General features: G+C 36.4%; 1 protein-coding gene across 3 annotated transcripts in view; it reads right to left on the bottom strand.

The window, feature by feature from the left end:
• Positions 1-19138, bottom strand: part of Kdm3 (Lysine demethylase 3) — a 175555-nt gene that overhangs the window by 45444 nt on the left and 110973 nt on the right. For all 3 annotated transcript variants that reach the window (XM_090154196.1, XM_090154197.1, XM_090154195.1), the window contains exon 4: positions 5646-5855. In XM_090154196.1, coding sequence (XP_090010322.1) covers positions 5646-5855 — 210 coding nt within the window. The remainder of the gene's footprint in view (positions 1-5645; positions 5856-19138) is intronic.

Here is a 19138-nt window from a genome sequence, read left to right on the forward strand (position 1 = left end):
TGCCCCCCCGCACGCGCGGGCGCCGTTGATAAAACAGCGTATCCGGGATAGAGAGCCTCTCTTTCAAATCTCGCTGCCAGTAAAAGATGGTGCTCTATACTTTATCCCGGCTACGGAGCCCCTAAAGTTTCCAAGGATACCGAAACGAACCATTAGTCACTATGGCAACCCAACTGACGCTCTCGTTCTCCTATCCGCACTCTTTCCCCCGCGCCACTTTTCAATAGAAAATCTAAGCTATAGATGCGTCGTTATTATAATGGCTTCCATACGTGAATGCGTGTGTGTGTCGCCCCCGTTCCTGCATCGGGAACTCTTCTCCAGTAATAGGGGCCCCTTGTCTACATTGGGATTCACTCTCGGAGTTCCCGCTCGGGTCTGCATTACCTCCTTTTGGCAATTCTATCTGCCCGCGATTCCTTCCATAGAAAAGACGGAATAAAGCATTCTACGGAAGGGAAGGGAATGGAATGGAATGTAGGCGTATAGAACCGCCCCTTGCCCACCCCCTTTACGCTTTTATCAAAATATTCCCCCCCGCGTAGCAGCCAGACCCGATTGCCAAGGAACAACTTCAAATTTAACCCCTTCAGTCTTTCTTCTCCGCGTGGCGTCCTCAACAACCTCCGAATTAAATATTCTATTTCTGGAAATAGGAATACTGTTTTAGACTTTCGTTTATTTTTTTAATGTTATTTATAAAGGATTTACTATAGCGAGTCTATCAACTTGCCAAATTTATTTATTTTTATCAAAAGCAAAAAGACACCTGTTCGCTTCAACTTCAAACTGGTCGAATGCGGTAATGATTCAAAAAGGTCGTTGGCAAAACAAATGCAACATTGTGGCAGGAATAATGTACACGAAACTGACAATAGTTTTGGTATTCGGTAGCTTACAGCCGTAGAAAGTCAGTCACGTACCAGAAAAAATAACTTAATTTTTTTCTTAATATATAGAAATTGAATATCTTAATCTATATTGAATACCTTAATAAGGGGTTATTGGAAATTTAATATATTAAAAAAATTACTTAAATATTTCTTAATTTATAGAAATTGAATACCTTAAGAGGTTATTTTAAAGTTATTACATTAAAAATATAACTTTAATCTTTCTTAATTTATAGAAATTGAATACCTTAATAAGGGGTTATTTTAAATTTATTAATTAAATTAAAAAATATAACATAAATCTTTCTTAATCTAAATTGAATACCTTAAATTATAATAAGTTTTCTTTTGAATAACAGAGTTTAATTATAATAATAAATGACAATATAATTAGGATGGTTGGTATTAATACATTTCTTAAATTTAGGTGGCTTAGTTGCGTTAAGCCTTTGGAATAACTTTCTCTAAAGGTTTTCTATAGAAATATTTAAATGCTATAGTGACCCATAAATTCTCTATAGAGTCCTAAGCGATTCTTTAGAATTTCTGTAAATGAACTTGCCACTAAGCACGTAGGTATAAAAATCAACATAATGGATTCCTGAGTTTATTTTTTTAATAGATTTATCGATCAAAATTCTGCAAAAGTCACGACATTCACGTCAACTTTGACAAATGGATTCGGGTAGCTAACAATTAAATTCGATATAAAAGATAAATTTATAGTATTTACCATTCCCATTTAAAGTCATACATTATTGACGAGTGTAAAAGGAACAAATCAAATACGTGATTGATAATCGACTTTATCGGATCCCAACTCTTCCCAAAATCCCCCGGAAGATAAACTTTGAAAGAGACCTTACAAACAAACGCAGTGGCACTGGCATTATCGATTTTAGGGCTGCTCCAAAACGGAAAAAGGATAAATGGCTCTCTTAAATTCATTCAAACTTCCGCGAAATATAAAAGAAAAGCTAAACTTCGTTTTATCTCCGTAGGAATACCAAGCGATAAAACCTTTTTATTTATATTAACCTTGAAAAGGGATCTTGTTGATACGAGGGTCGGTTATTAATTAACTATCCAAATTGTAATCGCCGCTTCTGTTGGAGACTCAAACGTAGAAAATTCATAAGCCGGCGAAGACCTTGGGTTGGCGTTATGGTCGAAATTATCGAATCTTTACGGGTGATATACGAGCTGATTTGTCGCCAAAATACCGAATAACATTTTAAAAGCCTAGTCCTTAACGCGATTTTCGCGTGACGTGATAAATTAGGCGGAAAAATAGTCATGAGGAAACCCTGAAATATATTTTCCGTAATCTAAAATTAATGTAGTTCACGGTAATTACGCTAAATTCGGAAATGATATTAAAATCACGTAAGCCTCTCGTATTGACAGTTTGTCGAAAATGACGATCGAAATTCGCCATAGGATACAGGATTCATACAACCTTTGGAAAACTGATTTCCCTGATATTTCCAGGTTTTTTTTACAGATATTTCCCTGATATTTCCATTTTAAAAACTACCTAATATTTCCCTGATATTTCCCGGTTTTTTACAGATATTTCCCTGATATTTCCAGGTTTTTTTACAGATATTTCCAGGTTTTTTTTACAGATATTTCCAAGTTTTATTTACAGATATTTCCAGGTTTTATTTACAGATATTTCCCTGAAATTTCCAGATTCAAAACCACCTAATATTATTTTGTTAAGGCAACACTTTTAGAGCAAACTTACTCGAGCCTCACAAAATTCATTAAAATCCCTGAATTTGGCTAAATTTTTAAATATCTCTGAATTTTCAGCCAACAATTAGTTTCCCTGATATTTCCAGATTTGTATGAACCCTGGAATATTTATTCAAGGTGGCTATGTTTTGTTACCAAATAATATTAGCTATTTTAATCCATTTTACGAACCACGTGGCAATAGAGTAATAAAGGCGTGACGTATAGAACTACCCTCAAAATGGCCGCCATAGCCCAAAGCTACAGAGCGATACCACTCTATTCCCAAAATTACGCAATGCGCTTCGTCTATGAGATAAACTTTGTTAGTCGTTGGCGCACGCAACTTTCGGTAGTGGCGAATTGAACTGGAATGCCTACAAAGGAATTCGTGCGGTTTATTTTTCGCCGTAGCGGTAATTCCCAGAAAGTTGGGCCAAAATTCTCCCCCTCTCAGCGCAAGTTGAAAGAACGTAAATAGCCCATTACGAATTATAGACGGGAAAAAAACAGGTTAATTTCCTCCCATTTTCGAGCTTAACGAGCGTTTCAAACCTCTATGGGCGAAAATTACCAAAAAAAAACAGCTTATAAGAGAAACTCGAATTACCACATCGAAATTTTCAAAGTGAAGGGGGGTTACGTAACTACATTCCCCCTTTATTCCACCTCCGGGGTACGAGTACATTACCTGAGAGCCGAGTCAATGACAGCGACGCCCGTTCGTAACCTAGCGCGAGCTAGCCGTTAAGTGGGGAAATTGGCTCGACGTAATAACCGGCGTTTTTCATAAACGTCTGATAATGATTATTATATATTTTGGCGGCTAGGGGGCGCTTTGAGCGGGGGAAAGCGACATTTTATACTTCAAAGCTGTTCGATACGTCAAGGTAAATAGGTAGAACCACGCCCCGTTTCATGAAATATTTATAAAGTACAATCAAGCCCTCCTGGGGGGACGCTAAAAATTCGCGGAGAAAATTACGCGTTTTTTTTTTCATTTTATATTTTATACATTTTCTTACGGTAGTTTTTATATTTTTAATCAAATCCAACATAATGGGTCGGTTTTCGAAGGAGTAAAAGATACGGCTAAGGGCTCTTGTCACAGAAATTCTCCCACTTTTAATATATTTTTTTCGTTTTAATAATACGAAAGTATATAAATTAAACTTTTCTTTCATGGGTAAGGTGAATTTTTTTTGTTGGAAGGGGAACATTGTACATTTAGCCCGGGGTGGAAAAAGCGTGCTGTCAAAAGGTGCCGAATTATTGCTCAACGTAATATATATGACCATGGACAGAAAAAAATTGTTTCTTTATCAGAACCAACTGAGATACCTAAGAAAAATATATAGCGTGATAATAAAATACTTCCAAGGTTTGAATTGGGCTAAAATTGCTCAGTTTAGGATATAAATAGCGCTGTTTTTAAAAGGTTTCTTCAAAACGAATATTTAATTTTAAAAATTATAAAAAATGGGTTTCTTATATTTAGAAAGTTAACGGTAATTGAAAATTTTAATCGCTCATTTATAGGGATGCACCGATATGGGTACAGCCGATATATCGGCCTAGGATAGCCGATATTAACAAAGTTACCTATCACAATATTATGCTTTTTTGTTTACTCTCGTAACCACCTGTTAAAAAATGATATGATGGCTTTTGGAGTCTAAAAACCACTTATGATTCCTGACCGTTTTGGACGCGAATAATTATTTCCTACAACAGCGATAAAAAAAATGTTTTTCTAATACCAGAAGTATCGGCTAATATCGGCCTCGCTTAAGCCGATATTGGCCGATACCGATATTTGAAAAATTAGCCGATATATCGGCCCATATATCGGTTACCGATATATCGGTGCATTACTACTCATTTAAATGAATATTTTAATTTAGGATATATAAATAACGCTAATTTTGAACAGGGTTCATACGGCAACCCGATTTCCCTGATATAGACGAGTCATTTAAGCTAAATTGCTTCCAAAATTATAATTTACAAGTAGTAATTAAGTCAAATCTTTAAAAAATTATTGATGTAAATTTGTAATCATTAGGGCAAACTTTCTGAAGCCTCATATAATTTTCCCCATTTTTACTAAAATTTCGCCGATATAAATCCTTGATATTTCCAGGTTTTTTAAAGATAAAGTTTTGTTTAAAATCGACTTAGTTGTAATTACTTTTACGTACATAAAACGCGTAATCGTTCCGAACTATTTGAAAGACTTCGAGGACACTTTGAAAGCGCGTCTTGTCAAAGGAGAAGAAAATTTACAACAGCAATCGAGATTGTCATAAAACTAGTTATTTTCAGGAGCAATAATAAAGAAACCTATTGATTGATCTCTCAGCCTTGGGCGGGGGGGGGGGGGGGTAAGGGGACCGACCCCTCTGGTCGCCGGATGGTTCTCGGTCTTTAATGTTCTCTCGCGAAAGGTCATCTTTATACGGAAGAAGCGCGGCAAAAGGTCAAAAACAACCGTTAAGGATTTTTAGCGCGGTAACAATCCTATAAATCAAGCGAAGAGAGCTCGGCGCGAACAATAGATTGGACCGACAGCGCCCCGCAGCGGCTAGAGCCAGAAGTAGGCCAAAAAAATATGGGAAGGGACATTTTCACGACGCCGACCGATCTCGGAGCACTTAGCCCGATGATTTACGATGGCAGGCCGCCAATTTAATTGACAAAAAAAGACAAAGGGAACAATTTTGATACTCTTTGGAGATTCGCGGAAATGGGCGGACCCTCCCCACGCCCTCTAGCGCCCTTGTACCGCTACGTTCTCGAAGGGACGGTGCAGTCTGCGACCGAATTATCCTATTACGTAACTCTCCCGGGGGATCTCTCCAAACGTAATTAAAGGGAACACAGTCGTTTCGGCCATTACTCGCCCCCTATCGGAGATCGTTAAAAACAAAACTCGTATAAAGTTTTTGGTATTTAGCTCCATCCCAACTAAACGAAGGGGGATTTTTTGAAGGTCGAATAAAGGTCACTTACTCGACTTTTTTCGTTATACGAGATGATAACCGCCGTGTACCACTGAGTCGTTCCTTCGGCCCGGTAGACTTCGACGCGGTATCCAACAAGGACGGATGGAGTGGTCAGCAAAATACGCTGGCCGTCCTGGAAATCTATCCACTGCTTGATCGCCTTGCGGACCACCGGGTATTCTCGAGTAGCCGCTTGGTTTTCCCAGTCAGCCTCTTGCTATACAAATAGAATAAAAGACACGTTCAATCAACTAATTAGGTTATGATAGAAATATAAGATAAAAATAGTCCTATAAAGTCCTATATTTTTAGAAATATAATAATATTATATAATATAATAGTAATCAGCTAGGCTAATACCCAAGGCACCACCTTAGGCCTAAGTCATCAAGCGACTTTTATAGCCAATAATTCAGGTGGCCAGGTTACAATGCGTAGGAGGGTGGTTGGACTTCAACCATTAAAAGTACACTATACAACTTATAATTTTAAAAATTAGGAAGCCAAACAGCCGAAACTGGTAACGCGCTTCCTAATTTTTAAAATTAAAAGCTATATAATTTGGAGTTTCATATTTAAAACTAATTAGGTCATAAAATTTAAAGTTTCCAAAACAAATTCTTCGAAAGAAATAATAAAGAATACGTATACCAAAATCTTAAAGAAAATAGGCACTTTTTGCAATAAAAATAGGGACAACATTTTTAAAAATTGGAAGTAAATAGGAACTAAATTCCAAAACTGACTTGGTATTTATATATATTTTTAAATTTTACAACCTAACAGAAGGCTCTATCCTAAAATTTAATAATTTTAATAAGCTTGTGGCGCTACTTTATGTACTAGGTTCGAACTATTTTATCGTTAATCCTCGAATTTGATTATTTTGTAAACAGTCCAGATGTATAAAAATATTTTAAGCTTATGATAGTTTCCCTGAATTTCGTGAGACCTTAGAGACCAAATCCCCATTTTAGGGTAGATTAGTCATCTTGAAAAAAAATAAGGACTTTTGGTAATTTTAGGGACCTGGTGTGATCTGTAACTTGCAAAAGTGAAAATTTAAATTGATCTAGAACACTTTACGTTTGTTTACGCTTCGTGGCCACTTTTAAAACCCACGTACTACAACAACAAAGTTCGAGTCGAAATTTCTCCGCTAGAAATACCCCATCCCAATCGCAAAACGCGCCTTCGTGGAGGACTCGCAACTTCGCCAATACAAAGCGGTAATTGATAATTTCCATTCTTCAATCGCTCACGCGACGAACACGATTGCATTAAATAGTCATTAGTTCGGATCGATTTGGGTCACACGATGCGTAGAATACAATTTGCATAGAGGGAGTTCCCAGACGAAATGATGCCCCGCATTTCTCTAATCACCCAACAGCGTAGTCAAAGCCGGGATACTGGGTAAAAGCCGTTGCGATAAATCAAACGATGGTGGAATGAAGGCACGGAAAATCATTTCAGGATGACCACCATTTTTTATAGGAAATTCATAATCATTTTATAGGAGTTAATTTTACATAGGTAAGGGTGACCGGGTAAAGGCTTTTAAAATTTTATAGGAAAAATAGGAGTTTTAGAGGCGAATTATTCGACTCGAACCACCTAGAATATTGACAATCTTTTGTACACGGCATTATTGGATCACTTAGCGGATTTACAAAGCCCGTACATTTCATGGTTTGTTTCGAAAAAAATTCTTTCATTTTCAAGCTTGCACTCCAAAACTTCCGTAAACGTTATTTACGAATAGGTGTTTTTACAGGGTTGCCACAAAATTTTCAGATTCAAATTCCCTGACTATTCCCTGTTTTCCCTGACCATTTTAAGAGATTTTCCCTGACTTATTAAAGCCAAAATTTTTCTTTTATATTTTACTTTTATCAGAAGTTAAAGGGAATATAACCTCAGGTATTTGGTGCAACTTTGGCCGCTCTTGACTTTGGCTTAAGAAATGTTTGGCGCCACTGTACAGATAAATTTTAAAAATTGAAGGGGTCTTTCATAAAGATTGCTTTGCAGGTTATATTCCCTTTAATAAATTTGATGGATTTATATTTCAGTAAAAAGGTTATTGCAATGTTGAAAAAATTAGCCAAACATTCATGGAAATAAATGATAATCGTGGAATTTGTCATAGATCTAGAGTTAAATTACCTTCAAAAAGTGCCAAGATAAAATTGAATTGACTTTTCCCTGAATTTTTACCAGTTCTTAAAATTCCCTGACATTTCCCTGACTTTTTAATCCCATTTTAAAATTCCCTGACATTTCCCTGACTTTTTAGGCCCATTTTTAAATTCCCTGACTTTTCCCTGATTTCCCTGACGCGTGGCAACCCTGTTTTATAAAATACGGGGGGTCACGTGTAAATATTTTTTCTACGTCACTAGCTGTAAATAGGTGGTTTCTTTTCGCCTGTTCTCGGACTAAAAGTGTACTCTCTTTATACCCTAAAAAGTTTTGTTCGCGTGTTCCGGGGATGAGTATTACTCCGGCCCATAAACTATTCGCTTGTTCCAGAGTATTAGCGCAACTATTTTTACTCCTTCTGAAAAGGAGGTGTTAAGAGCTTAAATTTTGTCGTCTGCTAGCCAGAATTTATCCACTAAAAAGGCCACAGGCAGCCATTTTGGAAAAACGTTTTTACTCCGACTGTAACTATTCGCCACCACAGCATCGGAGTAAAATGACGTCATAGCCTTACTCTTCTTACCCTACTCCGAAATCCCGGAACAAGCGAAAACAAACCACCTACTATTGAAGATATAGAGCATGTGCTGGAATCGATTTAAAGTCTATCCCCGTGTTGCGGTAATGATATTTCGAGCCAGTTTCGGGCAAGAGGTGAATTTGTACACTTTCGTTATATCGTTATCGAGGCCAGTTGAATGGCTGACAATGAAAACGCATTCCGAGTGCGTGGATGACTATGGACGGAGTAGCGCCATTATTATTGTTATTATTATCATAAATTCTTCAAAGTAATCGTGACTCGGCGGTATAATATGAGGAATACGGCGAACAATGGAGAGTTTAAAAAAAACCGTGTCTGTTAACGCGTTGCGAAAAATAAAATGAGCACTAACCCTACTCGTACACCGATGACAAGGCGCTATTTTATTTCAGTGTACATAGTACCACTCACGCAAAGGCTATTTCGTTACATTTAGTTTCAATAGTATTTTACGATAAACCGGTTGGTTTTTTCCTGTTTTCCAGGGCTCCCAGCGATTTTTTTTTTAATATTGTAGGAATTGTAGGAAATTTCATAGAAAATATAGGAATTTATAGGAACATTTTTAGCCAAAAAATAGAAAATTATCGGAACATTTTAGCTAAAAATAGAAATTTATACGAACAATTTTGAAAAATAGGAAATTATAGGAGTATATTGAAACTATAGGAATTGATAGGAACTCTGGGAGCCCAACCGTTGATTTGATGTTTTCGGGAACACCGGACCTAAGCCAGAGCTAAGCTCTATTTAGAAGGCAAATTTTCCCCAAACGTTAAGGCTGTTTTCTAATACATTATTTTTAAAATTATAGGAATTTCTGGATATAGCTATAGAAAAACTAGAAAATTTCGAAAAAATAGGAATTTATAGGAACAATTTTGAGAAAATAGGAAATTATAGGAGCATATTGAAATTATAGGAATTATAGGAACTCTGGGAGCCCTCTGTTTTCCCTGATTATTTTTAGAGATTTTCCATTATTGGGATTAAAATTAGACAATTATTAAGTTAATATTTCACTTATGTCACATGTTAATGAGTTTACTTATAGTATAAAGATTATGTTTAAAATAACTTTTAATTACAAAGTTTAAAAAATTACCAGAATTTTTAAGGAATTCAATAATAATCGTTGAATTTGTCACAGAGCAATAGGAAATTTTTTTATGAGGAAATTAAATTATCTAACCTTTAACTAACATTTTAAGCCTATTTTCATATACCCTGACCTTTATCTGACTTCTTAAACCTATGTTTATATACCCTGACCTTTTAAACCTATTTTTAAATACGCTTACCTATATTTGATATTTTAACCTATTTTCAAAGTCCCTAATCTAAATTAATATTTTATTTAATAGAGAATGAGTAAACAACTTAAAAAACGACAATTAGTTTTAATTAACAATATTTGAAATTAAACCTGGTTTAAACCAATTTTTATTGGTTAAAAAAACATTCCAGCTCTGACGCTAAAATTACAGAAGGTAAGTAGGTAAGTAAGTGCGGTGTAGAATGCTAAATATAATCCAAATTGTCTTTCTCAAAGAGACGAGTGTTCGCCGTAAACAAGTTCTAGTCTTTAAGGAAGTTCCGAATTGAAAAAGTGTCGCCAGACTTTAACCCTTGGCCGTACGATAACTTTCTCCCGAGTGTTTATCGCGGTAGCTCAGCAAAAAATAGCTGAGAAAGTGTCGCAACGTGTTGGCAAGACAGCGAAAAAGGTTTCATCTTAAGTATCAGACTTATCCGTTCACCTTCCTCCCCATCACGCCAGATCATTCCCGAGACGTTCCACGAGAGGGCGCGCACCCCTCATCCACATGCCTCGCCTCGAGTCGTCAAACACGACGTCCCGAATTATCTATTCAGCCGATAAGCAGATGATTCAGCATCCCATCTTCCCCCCTTCTTAGTAGACGACGGCAAAATCCGTCTTATCTTTTTCCTTTCATTTTTATAAATATTTTTCCCAAGAATTAAGACGATGCAGAAAGAGCGAATACGTCAAAATCAAAATGAGGTTACGCCATTTCCAAGCAACGGTTTCGAAATATTATTAATGAAAGACAGCGGCGGAAGAATTAACTAACAAGAGATAAGCCATTACCGAGAAAATGTAGTAGGTTTATCCAAAAAGAAATATAGCAAATGGTGACCACAGAATTAGGTGGTTTGTTTTCGCCTGTTCTCGGACTAAAAGTGTACTCTTTTTTAGCCTAAAACGTTTTATTAGCCTGTTCCGTGGATGAGAATTACTCTGCCCCATAAGCTCTTCGCTTGTTCCGGAGTATTAGGGCTACTATTTTACACCTTCTGAAAAGGAGGTGTAAAGAGAGTAATACGGATTTTGTCGTCTGCTTATCCAGAATTCTTCTGCTAAAAAGGCCACAGGCAGCTATTTGGACTCCGACTCGAACTATGCTCTTTTTCGCAGTCTTTTCGACCCCTCTTTTTGGCCGCCCGCTAGTCGGTCATTACCTGGAACCACCGGTGGCGGGTCTAGGCTCTGGTCTTTGGTCCCAGGATATGGAGAATGAGGGTTAAGGGGGGTAAACTCAACATGAACGCGCCCACAAATTCCCCGAAAAAAGAGTGTATTCACCACCACAGAATGACGTCATAGCCTTACTCTTCTTACCCTACTCCGAAATCCGGGAACAAGCGAAAAGAAACCATATAATATTCTAAAATCCTTTAAGGGAATTATAGGAAATTAATCAATTGAATATAGGTAAATATAGGAAGAAATTTGTTAGGAAAAAATAGGAGAAAATTATACTATACGAGAAAACGGTGGTCAAAATTGTTTAAAGGGGGTATAACCTTTAAAATAAAGTTGATAACCGAAAAAATAAATAAATTAAAAATAAAAACACATCTTTATTATTAACTTATTGATTAAAAATGTCACTTTTTCGAAAAAAGTAAATATCTAAGGGTAAAATATCAACTATTTTAATTTCTTCGGGTGAGTTTAAAGGAAACTATAGAAATAATTTTAATAAAGATAAAACAAGTACTTTTGAAGCAACCAAATTTTAAAACTAGGTTGAAAGCAAGGCGCCAAGTACGAAAAATAAGAAAATTTACAAATTATTGAAAGTTATAGGAATCGAAATAAAGAAAAAATGATAAAATATAGGAAGTGTGGTCACCCTAAGCACCGCTAAAAATCGACCCAACGGTCACTATACATAAATATATTCTTGATCCGTGAAATTACCAAAACTCACGCGTTACGTCTGAAAATAACAGAATATCCAAAACCAGCGGTAAATAGCCAAAAAAATCCGTAAGAACTGAAAACATCCGCGTTGGTAGAAGGTTTCTTCTACCTCACGTACGTATTCAAATTGAAATTGACGACGAAAGAGAAACAGAGAATAATTTACCGGCGAACGTGAGCGTATAACCAAAAAAAAAACACTTATTCGAGGCGTTTTTTCTGTGGAAACTTTCTATCCAAAAGAGCAGGCTTCATCAGTCGTGCGCGAGACAAAATGTTTTCTTATGGAAATGGACGCGAAATTGCACACGCGCGTATATAAATTCGTAATAGTCAAATAAAGGCAGCGAGTCGCGTTCGCGGTTCTAATGGGCGAGTTCCGGTGACCTCCATTCCTCTTTCATCATCGACCAAGAATATAAAAGGGGAAGAGTGTACGCGTGTTTCCAACTCATTAGAATATATTTACCCTTCGTCGCGTGTTCGACCAAAAAATGCCTAGAAATATTTATATCGCGAGTCATTAAGGAAAGCCAACCGGCTCGAAACAGACCCATTTTCATTTGCCAGTTCTTATTACGAAGGCAATTAAAAAAGTCGCGGAAATACTACATTCTTTCGACTTTTAATGCGTCTTGCCGATTAATCTCTTTCGAACCAGAAAATGCGCACATTTTACAAGCCTACCCTTCACGGAAATTGTAACACAGTTTTTCATATTCAGTACGATATCCGATTTCTGGTGCTGCTTCGGTACACTATTGCTTTACAGTACACTACGATATATCTCATACTGCTACGCTATTTCTCATACCGCTTCGAGTACGCTACGATATTTGTCATACCGCTTCGAGTACGCTACGATATTTGTCATACCGCTTTAAGTACGCTACGCTATTTCTCATACCGCTTTAAGTACGCTACGCTATTTCTCATACCGCTTTAAGTACGCTACGCTATTTATCATACCGCTTTAAGTATGCTACGCTATTTCTCATACCGCTTCGAGTACGCTACGATATTTGTCATACCGCTTTAAGTACGCTACGCTATTTCTCATACCGCTTTAAGTACACTACGCTATTTATCATACCGCTTTAAGTACGCTACGCTATTTCTCATACCGCTTCGAGTACGCTACGCTATTTATCATACCGCTTCGAGTACGCTACGCTATTTATCATACCGCTTTAAGTACGCTACGCTATTTCTTGTACCGATTTACCGTACGCTACGCAATTTCTGATACAGTAAGTGTAATTAACATTTAATGTTCTTAAGTGAAAATAATCCATTATCAGAAGGATTTTGCTAAAAAACAGGTGCTTTCCAAGTTAAGTAAAACTATCAAAAGTTTGCTAAGCTATTTCACCACATTTAATTTCCATTTAATAATTAATTTTATTTCTCAACATATTCGAAAACAAAATCCATTTTAAAATTTGATTTCAAAATAAAATAGCCCAATTTTCGTCTGGAAAATGTATAAAGGCGATATTTGGTTTTAAAACATTATTTATCGGTATTGTCAACAACGCTTAATTTTGATAATAACAATAGCAGATTACTAATAACCGCTTACATACAATAAATCTAATTTCAAGATAAGACTTACCATCGCTTACAAGAGTATAACTAACACCAACCTTTTAAATGGCTAGCTTATCTAGCTAAACTTTTACTAAATGAATCATGAACAAATTCAATAAAACTTCGTAATATAATCAACTGCACGAAAAATATTTAAAAAAAAAACACTTTTGGCTTTTAGAATATATCAAAGTCAGAATCGATACAACCGACCATCAACATCGCGAGAGGCGTTGAAAACATTTTTTTGTTAAATTTAACTACGCAAAATAAAATAAAAAAATTGTTGACTACAAAAAAAGGGATAGAAAAATGTTTTGGAAACTTCACCAAAAACAAGATAAAAATTCCGTTTTTGAGGGGGTGTTAGAATACAACGTGTGATTGGTAGTCTCCCAATAGATGCCCCGAAAGTCAAAATTGATGACTTAGTCCCACGCATCGGAAGATCAACTGCCGCAGAAAGGAGGGGGGGGCCGCAAAGACTCGAGGAAAGAAAGATAAAAAAAAGTAAAAACCAACGAGGAAAAGCGAATAACGAGAATAAAAATACTTCAAGCAAATCGAAGCAAAGTCACGTTTGGTTCAAGGTGAAATCCCCCCCCCTCCCTCGGCCACAAACGGCGCAAATTATAAACGAGCGGATCATACATACATACATAAGAAAAAACTTTCAAAGAAAATATAAATTGTGGGTCTACGATGCTAACCTCAAAAAAAAGTTTTGAAAGGTTGCACTATCTAAGCTTCTATGATTTGTACGTATATATATTTCGGGTTTTTTGATCATGTGTCAAATACAGATAACGAGTGGTTTGGTAATTGAGGTTTTATTGAATCTCTATGACTGATATCATATCAATTCAAACACAATATAAACAATAGTTTCCAATGATAAGCGTATTTATTTTTTGCCCGTTCTAATTTAAATGTGAAATCTTCATCCTGCTACTTTCTAGCCAAAATTAAATGTTTTGACATTTTAAGGTCACGGTTTTATTTCTATCTACAAAACTAATTAAAATACTCTATACTTATCCGTTTTTCCTGTAAAGAATTAATATTCGTACAACGAATAACAAATTATTACACCAGCTATACTGAAACAAAACGTGAGTTATTAACGTTCAAAACATAACCAAAACAAAGTTTATAATTTGGTAAAACAGCTTCGACTCACGAGCTATCTTAGCACGTACACAAACATTTCGCGTAAAAGTGCGGGGATAAGCGCTGTCAGAGAACTTGTACACCGATTACGCGTACTCAGCACTGTTAAAGGCACGGAATTTAAAGAGTACGCGTACTCAGCACTGTTAAAGGCACTGAATTTAACGAGTACGCGTACTCAGCACTGTTAAAGGCACGGAATTTAAAGAGTATGCGTACTCAGCACTGTTAAAGGCACGGGATTTAACGAGTACGCGTACTCAGCACTGTTAAAGGCACTGAATTTAAAGAGTACGCGTACTCAGCACTGTTAAAGGCACGGAATTTAAAGAGTACGCGTACTCAGCACTGTTAAAGGCACTGAATTTAAAGAGTACGCGTACTCAGCACTGTTAAAGGCACGGGATTTAAAGAGTACACTTAATTTTTTTGGCGACTACTTGGTTTTATTTCAAAAATTGAATTTCCACAATCTATCACGAGAAAAATGATCAAATCTAAGCGCATTTTAATTAACCCGAGGCGTTTTCACCCTATTGAAAAGAACTCCCAACTATTTCACTACCGCTGTTTGAAACTGTCGTTAAGAAAAGAAAATTTAATCTTATCAAAGCGTACATAAATTTGCCAACAAGGCCATTGATTAAAAGTTTAGACTCTACGTTCCAGAGTAATAATACTGTAAGTATAAAAATATATATTTTTAAGGGGGTATTTTTTTCTCATTTTCTAGCGTTGCGTCGATAAAAATGAAGATACGGTAACGGGGGTGGCCACTTAAACCAGGAAATAAAAATCTGACATGGAACACTCCAAATTCCCGGAAAATTCTTATCAATTTTAACCCTAAAACGCGGTGGAAATGAGAAATCAAAAGAACGTTCTTTTAAGAGAGCAAAATTAGTGTCGGGTGTCGGTAACCTTTCGATTCTAAAAAGGCGAAACCATTCGAAACATTCTCAGATTACTCTATTCAAAAATACACTCAAGGACTATCTACCTATAGTTCCGACTTTAATATTTTATTTACAAAAGCGACAAAAACAATATTTCGGTTCTTTTGAATAAGTAAATTGAGACGATATTATATTCGGAATATTCTAGTTTCTCTCGTAACGAATGCCCTAAAGTCTATATTTAGTCTAGATAAAATGATACCGCAAATCAATATTTCGCGATATTGTGAGCTCAAAGATTTCAAAATAAAATTGTTATTTTCAAAAACACGGTCTTGAGCCACCTCACGTCTATGATTTTATATACAATCTACCTTACAACAATATATATATATAAATAAATAAATAATTAATAACCTAAAAATATAAGCATAAATTGTAACTCTACAGGACCCCCACTCAAATCTTCAAATATTTTATAGGAAAATTAGGAAAAAAATTCTAAAAATATAGGATTTATAGGATTATTTTTTTTTATAAATTATATGATTTTATAGGACTATATATGCCATTTCATTTACTAAATTTATGCATTTAAAAACAATCTATATTTAGTGCAATAAAACTTTGGTTTTTCACTTAAAATTAGAAACTATTTCACCATTTTATCACAAAAATAAAAATATACTAGTAGATAACCATGTTAACAATAACAAAAGTATAGACTAGAATAGGAATTTATCCTTTAGCTAAATCTAGCAATTTCACTGAGTGGCGGGATTTGAAATGGGCAAAATATCAAAATAAGACTTTTTGTGATTCTGCTAAAAATATAGGATGTTATAGAAATTATAGAACCTCTGGAGCCCTGCATCGATACAGTCCACGAAAATATCTAAGAGGGCGAAGTCAAAATGGCTAATTTAGTATTTACGAAAAGGCGAAATCGTACAAAAAGAATGAAAGAAAGTGTTATTAGGGCAGCGGCGAATCCCCGCTTTCGAAACGAAACCAGCAGAAACCTTCAATCTTCATTACTACGTTTGTTACAAATACAGAAGTAGAAGCCAGACTGTAGAATTTTCTTTCGGCCGAAAACCCACGCGCGTCGCGAAAACCTCGCCTGATTTCGCTGGTTGTTGTCATTAGCCGGCTTTTCTTCGAAGAAAATACGAAAAAAAGCAACACGGAGAAGTTTGGGAGGATAACAACAACCAAAATAAACCAGGAAACGAGGCGCTCGGACCAATTCTTTCGCTTGTTTACCTATTTGGCCGTCAGCAAATGCTCCGAGGGCTTCTTCTATAATGGCAAATGCAGCGCGGAATCCCGAATTGGGAATATGGAGCAATTTGGAGCTGCCGATATCTCCAAAGACGCTCTATTAAGCGGGGGGTCCCCCGGAGGATGACGGCCATTTACACCGAGCCAACGGTACCCATCGCCAAAGACGGGTTTCGCCGGAGGCCTTACCCGCTCGCCCCCTCACCAGATATCTCCCGACCAAGATGCGGAACGGGTATCCCTATCTTGGCTGGAATTGCCAGCTAAGGTCGGGACGAAATGGTACGTAATTTTGGGTTTGAGAAAGGCAAGGCGTAAACAGTCGCGGGGATAAAAAATGATGAAAAATCGTGTATTTGTAAGGATGGGGAGGAATCGAATCTTTTTTCGATTTTTTAAGCGCGCAAGCGTGCAGCCCAGAGGACAGAGATGAAAAAGGTGCCTCTTTTTAAGAAATTGACCGAGATGAGTCACGGTCAGGATGGCGCCTAGCAGACCTCAACAAAAAAGGAACCATTCTTGAGTTTTGACTGAATGATGGTCTCCTGTTTTTTTAAAAGGAATTCGACGTTTTCTTTCGCATTTTGAACACGCCATCCTATAATAAAGAAGCTTTCCAATATGGCCGACACATTCTCGATTCAATTTACAAATTAAATTTAGAACTACTTTCGGATGATTATATAATATTATAAATGGAACTAAATTATTAAGCTAAATTCTATAAATTACGTCCGTTAGTTTTCTACGATCTAATATTTTTAGTTACACGTTTAGAATGCAGCTGACCAACGACGTATTTCGAACCAAAATGGTTCTAAAATATTTTGAGACAACATTCGTACAAGTAGTGTCATGAACCAACTTTAACCTTTAAATTCCATTATCTTAACACTTTTATTCGACGGGTCGGACCTTGACCAAAAAATGCGTACCGGGCTCCCGGATTTCGGGATTTTGGTTGGATTACGAATTTCTTAACTTTTGTACCGGGCTCCCGGATTTCGGGATTTTGGTTGGATTTCGGATTTTTTAACTTTGTACCGGGATTTCGGGGTTTTGGTTGGATTACGAATTTCTTAACTTTTGTACCGGGCTCCCTGATTTCAGGATTTTGAGATTTATCGTCGGATTTAGGGATGACTGAACAGTCTTTTACAATGATTTTATCAAATACACTACTGTTACGATAAATAACTTTGTTAATAATAATAATAATAATAATAATAATAATAATCAGCTAGGCTAATACCCAAGGCACCACCTTAGGCCTAAGTCATCATGCGACTTTTGAAGCCCTTAAATCAGGTGGCCGGGTTACAATGCGTAGGAGGGTGGTGGCAAGCCCTGCATGCCACGAGATCGAGCCAACAGCTCCCTACACTAACTATTACCGTTAACCTAGACAAGTTTTTATGGAAGGGGAAACCGAAGAACTCGGGGGAAAACCCCTTAAACCAGTGGGGAGAGAACTTGCAAACTCAACGCAGAAGGAGTTGTTCCGAGTTTTCACCCAGTGCCACAAGCTGGGATCGAACCCGGCTCCTCTTGCTGCGAGCCGAAAGTGCTAACCACTCCGCCACCCCACCGGTGCATCCCTAAATGTTTTCACTATTAGCCCTAAATCATCGTTAATTACAGTCAAAAATGGTATTCAGAGTATTGGCCAAATATCTCGTATTATTCAAATTAATATTGTTACTTCGGGTTTTTGATATTTTTTAACGATTAATGGATCATTTGGACTTCTTATCCATTATCCACGCGCTACTTACGGGCTTACGGCAGTACATTTACCACCATAACAACAGAACATGTAATTTTAACCAGAGTGTAAGCAAACAGATGAAACGACGGTGACCTATATAATGAGTCTCGCCATCTAAGGCCTGGTGTTAATGGGAAAATAGGCACTGCAATTTACATTTTGTCCAAAACCAGACGTTGAAAAATAGACAAAATAGCTTTTTTGTATAAAGGACATGCGTACTCAAATTATGGAAAAATAGGATAAATTCCATTATATAGGTTTCAAGTACCTATAAAGTGAAAAGGCATTGGTTTTTAAAGAGAATTTTGTTCAATAATTGGTTGATCGAGCGAGGATTTTATTATATTTCTAAAATTCTTCTTAACTTTGTAGATTTAATATCAAAACACATATTTGCAAGCTACACAATTCCACAAATGCAGGAAAAAAATAGGAAAATAGTGTAATTATAGGAAGTTATAAGAACACATTGAAAATACATAAAATTAAAACCCAAAAAGCCGAGCTCTATGTAAACAGAAAAGGTTAATTAAATCCTTAGGACCTTAGGTAAACAGTAGTTAAACAATAGTTAAATCGAGATACATTTCGAAGCGAAATTAAAAAAATGCATCATTTAGAATTAAAATTTTGGCGCAGGAACAAGAATTTCTTATTTCCTCGAGCGATTTTAACGACGGACAGACGACACAAACAACTCGAATGGACTTAGCAGACATAGATAAACGGTAACCGGTAACAAACGAAATTTTAGGCGAAGATAAAAAGTTCGGAGACCTCTCTTATTTAGCGCACAATGAACAATCAA

This window comes from Leiobunum rupestre, chromosome 7 (assembly GCF_980474605.1).
Source record: "Leiobunum rupestre chromosome 7, qqLeiRupe1.1.hap1, whole genome shotgun sequence".
NCBI lineage: Eukaryota > Metazoa > Arthropoda > Arachnida > Opiliones > Sclerosomatidae > Leiobunum > Leiobunum rupestre.